The 12,398-nt window shown below is 36.7% G+C and overlaps 1 protein-coding gene across 7 annotated transcripts in view; it reads left to right on the plus strand.

Moving 5' to 3' along the window:
- Cast (calpastatin) overlaps window positions 1–12,398 on the plus strand; it is a 112,691-nt gene that overhangs the window by 73,771 nt on the left and 26,522 nt on the right. For all 7 annotated transcript variants that reach the window (XM_026385867.2, XM_026385866.2, XM_026385870.2 and 4 more), the window contains 9 exons: window positions 384–497; window positions 1,537–1,620; window positions 4,991–5,059; window positions 6,485–6,583; window positions 8,228–8,308; window positions 9,480–9,518; window positions 9,993–10,082; window positions 10,210–10,299; window positions 11,415–11,516. In XM_026385867.2, coding sequence (XP_026241652.2) covers window positions 384–497; window positions 1,537–1,620; window positions 4,991–5,059; window positions 6,485–6,583; window positions 8,228–8,308; window positions 9,480–9,518; window positions 9,993–10,082; window positions 10,210–10,299; window positions 11,415–11,516 — 768 coding nt within the window. The remainder of the gene's footprint in view (window positions 1–383; window positions 498–1,536; window positions 1,621–4,990; window positions 5,060–6,484; window positions 6,584–8,227; window positions 8,309–9,479; window positions 9,519–9,992; window positions 10,083–10,209; window positions 10,300–11,414; window positions 11,517–12,398) is intronic.

Here is a 12,398-nt window from a genome sequence, read left to right on the forward strand (position 1 = left end):
TTAGGACATGATATTATAAGATTATATTTTCCCTGTAGTGTACTTAAAATCTCTTATCTTTTGAGACACACTTGTCAATTACTGAAATGTTTTATCAGCTAAAATGGTGCCATCATGTGGCTATAGGAGGGTTCACAATTTACTCAAGTGATTTCTTGCTTATGGGGAGGTAGAATTTGTGCCATTTCAAATTTTATACCTAAAATGAAGTTTTTGTCACATTTACATTACTCTAATTCAAATTCATATGATTCAAAGCCACAGACAGCACAACTATTATGAGCAGTTTTATTCTGTGAAGAAAAGTATCAGTATTATGTTTAAAACTACCATCAAATTAAAAATGTTTTTGCATGTGTGTGTGTACATGTGTGTGCTTTCAGCCAAAAAGTCTACCCAAGCATGCATCAGATAAAGGAGGCAAGCATGCTCACAGTGAAAAAGCAGTTTCCAAATCAAATGAGCAGCTGACATCAGAAAAATCAACAGAACCAAAGGTAAATAAAGCAGGTTGATAGATACAAAAACACTCACATCAACCAGATAATAAGATATAGTTCCCTATTCACACTGAGGTGTATAGTTGAATCTCTGGGGCTGAATATAGTTTGTATTGTAATGACTTGATGCTATTATTTTTTGGTTTTGCAAATGGCCTTGTAGAAACTTGGGTTCCCAAACAGTAAACTTTGAATTGTAGCTTCCTCCTGGACCCACTGAAACCTGGGCTAGGAGAATACAGGTGCCCTGTATTATCTGTTTCTTTTTTGTTTGTTGTCTGTTTGTTTGAGACGTCTTACTACGCCCAAGCTAGCCGTGAACTCCTGGGTTCAAGTGATCCTCCTGCCTCAGCTTCCCAGGTAGCTGGGCCTTCAAGCATGTTCCATCATACCCAGCCTTATATGCTTCTTTATATGGAAGTCTTGAAGTGTTTTCAGTCTTGATGTATAAGAGATGAACTTATAGAGCTAAAAATCAAGAATTTACTCCATAATTTTATATTTAATGGAGAATAAATATCTAGGAGAAAAAAAAATTGTTCATTATCAGCCCTTGGAAGATAATAACTAGGCCTATTTTGTAATATATTTTACCTCAGACTTTACAAATTTGTGACTTCCCAGTTAAATGCAGCCACATGTGTAATTGTTTTTAGTTAGTTGCCAATAATAAAGTCAGGATATTTTACCTAAAATCTCAGTTTCTAACTTCTCTTGAAGAATTGGAGTATCTAGCAACAGGGGACTCACATAGCAAAAGTCAACTAGAGCCATTCTACCTGGTGCAAATACTTGGGGGCACACATAGCCGGTGTAATGACATCTGCCTGTTTGTGTGACCTGCATAGAGTCTGGAGGCCTTGAGGCCAACTCTTTGTGATTCTAAGTACTGCACCAGGTGCAGTAAAGCTAGTAAACAGTCTTCTCTCATGATTTCCAATAGGAAAAATTGACAGGTAATAGTGACATTTGAAATTCATGATCCTGGTAATAGTCAAAGATACTTAGTCCTGTCCATCTTTTTCCTCACTCTCAGACCAAATCACAAGACGCTGTTTCTGCTGGTGGAGAGAGTGCTATTGCTGGTGTAGCTGCAACAACTATCAAACCAGATGACAAGGTGAGCACACATAAGCAAACATAAAAGGTAGGCCTCTGTGCTTATCAGGTTTCTTTTATAAGAAACATATGTTCAGATAACTTATCACTCTATCAAACTGAATGTTGTTTATGTTAAGTTTTATGAAGAATAACAAGCATTTAGGGATATAAAGCAAACAAGGTGCTAAAATGATTTTAAAATTCATATAGTCAATAAGTATATTTAGCACCTGCCATAAATAGGGACCTGTATCAATGCCAAGGAAATTAAAATGTGAGTTGACTCAGATCCTGCCTTCCAAATTTATGGATATGAAATTAAAAGCAAATAAAATTTCCATGAGAATTTGAATACCCATTACTCTCAGCTTTCACTGTTGATACCAATTACTTTGATGCTGGTAATCACAGTCATGACATCAACGTGAATTGACAAGGGATGTTTCCAAAGAGGACATGGCAGTCTCCCTGAGGGGAAAACTTATGTTTTGTGCTGGCTGGTTCCTGGCAATCCTTCCTCAGGGCCTTTGAACAACTTCAGAATCTAGTCCAGGAATACGAGATGTGTAGTAGTTTACCTTTTCTACCCAGAACAGAACAATCAGTTTAGAGGACCTGTAGTCAGTTTGAAGCCACAAGTAAGCAACTGAAGCAACAATGAGAAGATGGAAAATAAAACAGAAAAAAAGTAGTATGTATTTATTTATACTCCTGCTCTACTAATGGGCTAAATAGAAGAGAAGTCATGGGAAAGGATGGTATATCTCTCTGGATGTTTTCTTTCTCAGATTTTGGGAAAAAGGTCACATTATTTTTATCCAAATTCATTCAGATCTTTGAAGGAGTTAAGGCAAAAATTACAAAAATTTGTAAATGGCAATATCCATCTTGATTATTCTTTCCTTGTAATAGGTCTCTTGTTTACGCCCCTGAGACCCCCACCCTGACCCCAGGAATACATATTACTGCCTTAAACCAATGAGAAGTGCTTAAATGAAACAGGTTGAAAAGTGATTTAAGGCAGAAAATTAAGATATTTTAAATGCATTTTAAAATGCAGTAAAAGTTTGAAGTTTTATCCTGGTGTTATCAGGGAACACTAAACAATAAAACCAGGTGAAGCTTGTGTGGAATTATGTTACACACTGATTTGTGCTGAAACTTGCAACCCAGTCATTTCACTTTTCTTTGCCCCTGATTCTTCCCTCACTAAATAAGGTTGATAAGATCTGCCTTCTTATTTTAGTACATTCTATGCTTGAAGTACTATGGTTGGCTCTGTAGAACATGCCCATTGAGGTTTGGGGAGAAGATAGTATACCTGGTCTTCAGTTCAGGGAAAATTAAGAAAGGCCCCTAGAGAGCTGTTTGATGATGAAAGGAATTGTTTTTAGTTAGTTGCCAATAATTAAAGTCAGGATATTCTACCTAAAATCTCAATTTCTAACTTCTCTTAAAGAATCGGAGTATCTGACTCAGGCATTCACAAGAACTTTGTGAGGGTAGATCCCACTTGAGTTAGGCATGAAAAACATCTAGGACTGCAGTTTTGCAAACCCTTCCATGTGTGTTGGAAGTTTAAGATGTATTCTGTGCACAAAACGCATTCTAGTGTGATGAAACAGAAGATGAGTGGTGGGCCTATAAAATCATAAAAACAGGTTAGGGCTGCCATGGAGAATGCCAAGGTGAGTTTATATGTAGAAATAGGAAGGTAGAAGGTTGGTAAAGGGGTGCTTTAATAGTCCTGGTAATTCATAGGTCAGCCTAACTTAGAGCTGCTATAGAATAAGAGACTGGGGAGTTAGGCAAGAGGCATTGCAGAGATAAAATCTCCAGGTTTTAGGAAACAGTGGGCCAAAGTGGACAAAGGCAAAGTAGGATCTAAGATATCCTAAGATAGTCAAGTCTGATTAAACTAAGTTGGCAGAAGAGGTGCCAGGACACAAAATTGAAGGAGGTGCTCGCTGTCAGGTTAGCCCAGGAGCAGGGTCAGCACCTGAGAGTACCCCCTTGCATAGTAAGCAGGAACCTTGCAATTCTGTCCCTGGGTCTCTGGTTATCTTTGACAGGTATACAGAAATCAGAAGGGTTGGGTGGAGAAAAAGAGAGAGAGAGGGGAAGGAGAAGGAGGAAATTAGGGGAGAGAATATGAGTGCATATGTGCATGAGGTGGTAGTTGAATCACAGAAATGGTTTCAATTTGGAAGGTGTTTCAATTGTCTAGACTCTGACACCCACTGTGGTCCCCATAGTATTTTTAGCATCCCAATCACAGAAATCATTTATTTATCTCTTAATTATATAACAAATACTTACACAGTGATTTGCAAGGGCCCAACACTGATTTTCATACTTTACATATGTTATCTAATCCCCATAACCCCTGACATAGTACTGTCATTATCCCACTTCACACAAGAGAATACCAAAAGACAGAAGGAGTAGTGACTTCCCAAGTCTCAAGCAACCATGCAAATCATGATTGGTAGGCAAAGCCAAGTACCTGGAGCCCATGCTCCTCACCTGTGCTCTGCCACTGGAATTCAGATACCTTCAAATGAGACACCGTCACCTATTGTCTTAAACCCAACAACTTCACCCATTTAGTTGCCGCCAAGCCCAGAAAGTGTTTGAAGCCTGGTGCTAGAGAATGGTTTGAGGTAAGATCGCCAGTACAGCACAGAACAGGAACATGTACAATGTGTGCAGTTGGGGGCAAAGCAGAAGTGATGCCAGAGGTGACAGAGAACAAAGGACATAAACACTGAGTAGAATAAGGATGGTGCTGGGTTATGGCAACTATGATTGATGAGAGTCACAAGGATGCTTCCCAGGATCAAACTTGAGAGATTACGTCTAGATAAAGTCACCTAGGCTGCAGATTGGGAAATTACTGAAAGTCTTTGAGAGAGGAACTACAGAAATGGTAAGAGTGAGAGAAACTCATTGTGGGGAAATTTGAGTGATGAGATATTAGCAAGGGATATAGAGGTCTTCATATGGGGTCAGATCTGTGGTGAAGACCCTGAGAGTCATAGCTAGATGTGACAGCCTACAGAAAGAATACAGTGGTGTTGCGAAAACTGGCAGTTGGCCTTAGAAGAGGTATCTGGGAGAAAGAGACAGACACTCCTGGATTCAAACCTTGATTCTGTCTCTTACTATGTAACCTGAGAAGAGCGACTAAACAAGGTTAATGTTATTTAAAGAGTTCTGAAAAAGTATATAACACTTACAAAATAACATGTGACAGGTGCAGAGCAGATGCTGAGTATATGATCGATGCTATTAATGATGCAATGAATTCATCTTAAAGTATGGAATAGTATTGAGTTTTGTAAAGATATGTGAAAAGAAGTTTTAATGCCTTTCTAAATTCCCACCAGAAAAAAGAAAAGAAATTATTAACAGCAGCTGTAGCAGTTGAATCCAAACCAGAAAAGCTATCTGAAAAGGTATGGCGGTTGTGTGCACTTCTAGATTACATGTCCAGCCTCTGCTCTGTATTTATCTCAATCTGATTTCTTGTGGGCAAACAATATGAGAGGAGCAACTTAAAGGACCATTTTAATGAATTATTTTAAACAAATATGACTAGGCTGTCTGCATGACTTTCACAGCTAATTTTGTTGTAACATTTTATATTATAACACTCTACTTTGCAAATGCTAGTTTCATTTCATGGAGTTCATGTTCTAATTTCCCTCCTGTAAATATATCTTATTTAACCAGATGTATCACTAAAGAATATAAAGTATTTCTTTGTTCTGAAATTCACCCCCCCGCCACAAAAAAAAAAAAATAGCCCAAAGCTAACAGGCCTTAATTTTTTTTTTACACATATCAATGATCAGGTGGGTCCTAAAATTTTTGTGTGAATATCATAGTTTCAGGGGAAAAAAAGCAAGCATTTTAAGCAATCCTTTTTAATCTAAGTTAAATAGTAAAGAGTCTTTCCCCAGACTTTTCTTTTCCCCTTCATATTTGGATTATTGTTCACAATGAGTTATTTCAACCTCAAAAATAAGATGAAAGCTCCCTTTCATTTGTTATATTGATTTAACATGTAGATAGAATATAGAGCTGTCAGTTCTTATAACTTTTTTTTTAAGAGAGAGAGAGAGAGAAGAGAGAGAGAGAAATTTTTTTTAATATTTATTTCTCAGTTTTCGGTGGACACAACATCTTTTATTTTTATGTGGTGCTGAGGATCGAACCCAGCGCCCCACTCATGCCAGGCAAGCGTGTTACCACTTGAGCCACATCCCCAGCCCTCTTATAACTTTTAACATGTATTTCAGGTGATTTCTGTTTTGTAGACAGTTGGGGGTGAGCAAGTGAATAAAACACACATACACACATATACACACACAAATGAATGAATGAATGAAAGAATACAGGGAAATCTATTTTTGAGAGAGATTCTGTTTGAAAGGAGTGCTATCTAGAGATTTTGCAGGGGTTCTTTGTATAAAACTCTGCCAAAAAAAATGATAAGCAATAAATACCAAATACCATGTTGTTATAGCAGCATTGTCATAATTCTTTGTTTTGTTGTTTTTCTTTTTCTTTTATAACTGTCAGTTCACTGGGTTGGAGCTTTAATAAACTTGTATATTTATTCATGTAGTTACTGCCCTTTGAAATTGTTAAAATTGTGTTTCTTATCTGAATATAGCTTTTTATCTTGCCAATACAGAATTTGTATTTGAGGATGCAAATAAATAATAAGATCATATTTAAAACTATTTTAGCATTTGAAGAACTTTTAGTGTTTGATATTTTCTTAGAATGAGTAAGCATTTTTGTAGTTAAAAAATCAAAACTGAAATATGTTTAACAAATAACATTTAAATATGTATTTTTTTTTTCATTTCCAGTCAGGCATGGATGCTGCTTTGGATGATTTAATAGACACTTTAGGAGAACCAGAAGAAACTAATGATGATAATACAACATATACTGGACCAGAAGTTTTGGTATGTGATCTGATATCTGTAGAAGTTCATATTCAATGGATAGGAGATCAAATAAGTCAGCAAATGCAAGAAAACACCTAGTATTCTGTTGCTTGGTAGAAGCAGGATGATGTTGCTATCAATAATTGCAACCAAAAATTAGTGTTGGGGATGGAATGGTTTGTCCTGTGATAAACACACAAATAAGTTGCTTCAGTAAATATTTGTACTAAGACTTGACACTGAAACACAGACCATTTGGGTCTGAAAGTCTCATTTTCTATCCTCAAGATTTAAGTCCAGTGGACTGGAACTCATTTTCATGCCCAGTTATTTCCAATCCTACATCTTGAACTTACTTTGTTCATCCAATTCCTAATTCTTAAAAAAGCAATAACATTATGTATTTCTTGGTATTGAAAAAGATATGACACAGACTATATAAAAGTATTTTCAACAGATATAATGAAGAATTAATTTCTAGAGTTCATAAAGAATACAAAAGAGTGAGAAAAAGACAAGCCAACAGAAACTTAGGATAAGTGTGATTAGACAATGAACAAGTAAAATAAGTCTCCCTAATAATTCAGGAAAATTACATTAAAACACATAAAAACAACATTTGCATTATCAGATTGGCAAATGCATTAAAGTCTGACAACTTGCCCATATCTGGTGGGTATGAAGATACATCTCTCCTTAAATCAGAGTCCACCTCCAGAGTGATTCTTTAGGGGTGTAGCTTTGCCCATGAATACAGAAAGTACAAAGAATGACAAGAACTTTGTTCAACATAGGACAGGATAATGCTTTTTAGTGGTAAAAAAGGATTATGCATGTATCATCATGGATACATTATGAATTTGTAATTTAAATAAAAGGAATGCAGAATGGCATACAGAATATACCACCATTTATATAACATTTGAAAATATTCATAGTAATCCTATGTATTACTTATGAATATGTACATATGTAATAATTTTTAAAAATATGTTCAACATTAAATATATGGAGATGATAAAGTTCAAAGTTGTGGATATCTCTGGGTAACAAGGGTATTGGATTACAGAGATCCAAACAGGAGATATCCACTGTATTTGTAATTTTGTTTCTTAGACATTAGATAAGAAATAGATATTGAATATGAACAATAATACATTTTGTTTAATATAAAGTTCAACTTTAGCATGGTATTTTGAATAGTTTCTAGTATTACATATGACTTAAGACAATCGAATACTTTTGTAAAGTTAGAACTCCTAATTTGTGAAGTATTAGATTTTTTTGTTTAATTTAATTAAGTAATTAATTTTTTTTATACTGGGGATTGAATCAAGGGGTTCTTTACCACTGATTCACATCCCCATCCCTTTTTTAATTATTTATTTTTTTGAGACAATATTTCATTAAGTTGCTTAGGGCCCCACTAAATTGGTGAGGCTGACTTTGAATTTGTGATCCTCCTGGTTCAGCCTCCTGAGCTGCTGGGATCACAGCTGTATGCCACCATGCCTGGCTTAAGTATTAAATTACTATTGATTTATATTACATCTCATAGTTCCATAAATGAATAATGCAATAGTACTTTGGTTTCAGAACATACACATAACATTCTCAGCTTATTAATTGCATAATATCTCTATCTTTGTGGTTTTATTCTAGGATCAAATGACTTCTAGGTATATTGAAGAGTTGGGTAAAAGAGAAATCACAATTCCTCCAAAATACAGGGAACTTTTGGCTGTAAGTTTATTAATCATTTATTTATTCATTCATTTATTTATGTTTATTTATTTATTTATGTTTAATCATTTACTTATTTCTTTCTTTTTTTTTTAATTGTTGGTAGTTCAAAACATTACATCTATTTTGATATATTTCACAGTTTGATTCAAAAGGGTTATGAACTCCCATTTTTACCCCGTATACAGATTGCTGAATCACATCAGTTACATCAATTACATTTCCATTGATTTACATATTGCCATTCTAGTGTCTGATGAATTCTGCTCTCTATCCTATTCTCTACTATCCCCCCTCCCCTCCCCTCCCCTCTTCTCTCTCAACCCCCTTTACTGTAAAACACTTCTTCCACTTGTATTATTCTTTCCTTACCCCTCACTTCCTCTTGTATGTAATTTTGTATAACCCTGAGGATCACCATCCCTTTCCATGCAATTTCCCTTCTCTCTCCCTTTCCCTCCCCCCTCTCATCTCTATTAATGTTGATCTTCTTCTCCTGTTCTTCGTCCCTACTCTGTCCTTAGTTACTTCCTTTATATCAAAGAAGTCATTTGGCATTTGTTTTTTAAGGATTGACTAGCTTCACTTAGCATAATCTGCTTTATTTATTTCATTGTTTCCTTTTTGGAATATAATTTCATGTTGATATCTTCAGAGGTTTTACAAGTTAGAAAATATAATGAGGCATTTGAATTGTCATTATTAAGAAGCTCACTTTATGTGTTAGTTTGCTGGAGTTGCCACAGAAAATACCACAGACTGGGTGGCTTAAACAACAGAAAGTTTTTGTCTTACCGTTCTAGTGTTGGAAGTCCAGAATCAAGGTTACTCCTGAAGGCTGTGAATGGCTTGTGGATGGCCATCTTATTTAGGAGTCTCTTCTATCATCTTCCCTCCATGCAAATCTTGAGTTCCAAATTTCCCCTTTTCATAAGGACACTAGTCATTCTGGATTAGGGCCTACCTTAATGACCTCGCCCTTACTTGATTGCTTCTATGAAGACCCTGTCTCCAAATAAGGTCTAATTCTGTGGAACTAGACATTAAGACTTTAGTGTCTGGCTTTGGGGAGGCACAATTTAGTTTATCTCAAACTGAGAATACATCTTGACAATCATGAGGATTAATTTTGCCTTCTCAACCTCATCAAATTAATTCATGTCTGTTTCAGAAAAAAGAAGGGATCACAGAGCCTCCTCCAGACTCTTTGGTGAGTTTACATAAATGTCTTCTAAGATGTAAATCAATATTATTTATGCCTTTGGTTGGGGGGAATAGGACTATCAGTTCTATAATTGGAAATCACGACTGATCTATATCAGATAATGGTATCTGTTTAGAGTAAGAGGGTGGGTGCAGGGTGGTGTCCATGGTTCATTTCATGGGTAGTTTCTTTGAAGGGAAGAGAATGGAGCCAAGAAGATATTAGGATAAAATAAACATTACGTGTCAATAAAATGACTGTGTCCCACCATGAAATTGCTTTAGAGCAGAGGAAGAGAATAATAATACGTACTGAGCATCTATTCTCTCAAATATGGGCTTTGATAAAAGTTATTTCATTGGTGTATCTCATAAAGTAGCAAAGGAGTGCAGAGGTAAATTCTTCCTTCACTTGGCGTGTAATCCCCTCCTCCCTGCAATGGCTCCCGGCATTGTTGCTGACCCTGTCTTGTTTCTTTAGAAACCTATGGGGCCTGATGATGCCATAGACGCCTTGTCTTCTGACTTTACCTGTTCTCCTACAGCTGATGAAAAGAAAACTGAGAAAGAGGTATTACTTTTAGTTTTCTTAAGGAGAATGTGATAGAAACTCTCTTGAATTCAGAAGAACAACTTTTTAGTTCTGGTTATTATAATTTAATTTCCCTTAACTATAATTTGACCTTTTGTATTTTCAGAAATCTGCAGGAGATGTTTTAAAAGCTCAGTCAGTGGGGGTAATCAGAAGTGCTGTTCCACCTAAGGAGAAGAAAAGAAAGTTGGAGGAGGTATCAGTAATTATTCCTTGGAAAAGAACCTTGGCCCACTGACAGTGGTTGCTTCCCTGAGTCTGATCTTGCATTACCCATGATCAGGAATAAGTTCCCTCCCCTGGGCCTATGTGGCAATAGTGAAGCCAATGATGGAAAGATTGATCATGTACAGGCAAGCCTGTATCTCTATAGGACCTTATCAATGATTTTAGCACAGTTATGATCTAAGACCATTTGACCACAACGCATAGAAGGGAGAAACCAGAGAAATTAGGTTCTTGGAACATAAGATCTTAAGTACAATTTCCTAGAAGAGTTCAAGCCTTGTTGGATCATTAGAGGGATGTCACTGGCAGCTGTTTCTGACCACCTTTCTTCACTACAGTCAACCATGTCTTAATCTAACAAAATCTGAATGGGGATCCTGCAGCCCTGAGCTGAATGAGAAAACCGGTCACATGTATAAGCAGCCCAGATAATGCTGAGGACAGTTTCTATCAGAGCTGTTTCTGTTTCTCTCCTCCTAGAGTGGACAGTTTATTTTTATCTAACTGACTGGGGGAACAGTGGTGAGTGCCACACCCTGAAAGTGGGAGTTCCTACTAGGATGAGCCATTGTGCCTTTTGAGAAGAAGGCAGCAGCAGGGGCCTTTTCAAGTTTCTCTGCTTTCCACCCTGCTATTTTGTTGAAGGATAGGGCTGCAAGAAGCCATTTTTAGAAAAAGAAAAAACAGAGTAGTGAAAGTTTACTACTTGCATTTTTATTTTGATGAGAGTATTTTATGGTATTATAGTTATTACTGCAGTCACACTCCTAACTTGTAAAGTAAGGGGCGAAGTGTACCCGAGAGAGCGCTATTACTATAAGAACGTGTCTTAGCCCCAGTTTTCATTCATTGGTAAGTTCTTTATCCTTTCTTTCTTTGCTTAGGTTTCAAATAAAATTGTGTCTAAAAGACTTCCCCAATCCACAATGCATCTTATACATTTAAGATATGTATTTCACAAAGAAGTAAATGGATTGTTTGCACTCTGGGGAAGTTCATTCTCTCTCTCTCTCTCTCTCTCTCTCTCTCTCTCTCTCTCTCTCTCTCTCTCTCTTCAAACCAGATTTTTTTTATTTCCAACAGGATGCCATGAGCGATCAAGCATTTGAGGCTCTGTCAGCTTCACTGGGCACCCGGAAGTCAGAACCTGAACTCGACCTTAGCACCATTAAGGAAATTAATGAGGTACTGACCTTGCAGCTGATATACAAAGCATATTAGTCTGCAGGTTCTAAAACTGAATGCCTCTCATGTGTTTAGAATTTTTGGAGGGGGTGTATTTTACAAGGGATTAAAAATGAACTACTGGGGCTCGGGATATAGCTCAAGCGGTAGCACGCTCGCCTGGCATGCGTGCGGCCCGGGTTCGATCCTCAGCACCACATACCAACAAAGATGTTGTGTCTGCCGAAAACTAAAAAATAAATATTAAAAAAATTCTCTCTCTCTCTTTCTCTCTCTCTCTCTCTCTCTCTCTCTCTCTCTCTAAAAAAATATGAACTACTTTCCATTCTGCTTTACTTTCAAATATGGTTAATTTAGATATTTATTGTTGATAGTTAGCAATCAAGAGAAATGTTTCTCTGTCTTTTAAATAGTATAGAATTTACTATTTTAAATGAACACTAATCTCTTTTGCCAAAACTTACATGGCACCTGACTAAACAAGATAGCAGGAGGCAGTGGCCTGGTGAGGAAAGAGGTTTGTTTGCTTTGATGAAAATTGTTCAGTTGTATTTTCAGAGGAATGCTGGGCATTTCTCTCTATGAGGAGAATAAACACTATAAAAGGATAGGAAGATCCTTTTTATATAACCATGGAGAAAGCAATTGAAAGTTATCTCAAGTTAGAATAAAATAAAGAACATTACTCAGCCTCAAAGAAGAATGAAATTATGGCATTTGCAGGAAAATGGATGGATCTGGAGAATACCATGCTAAGCAAAATAAGCTAATTCCTGAAAAAACAAAGGCCAAATGTTTTCTCTGTGATGTGGATGCTGGGGGGGTGGGGGGGAACCTGTGGAAAAATAGAGGTATTTTGACTTAGGCAGAGGGGAATGAAGG

The sequence above is a fragment of the Urocitellus parryii genome, chromosome 1 (assembly GCF_045843805.1).
Source record: "Urocitellus parryii isolate mUroPar1 chromosome 1, mUroPar1.hap1, whole genome shotgun sequence".
NCBI classification, from domain to species: domain Eukaryota; kingdom Metazoa; phylum Chordata; class Mammalia; order Rodentia; family Sciuridae; genus Urocitellus; species Urocitellus parryii.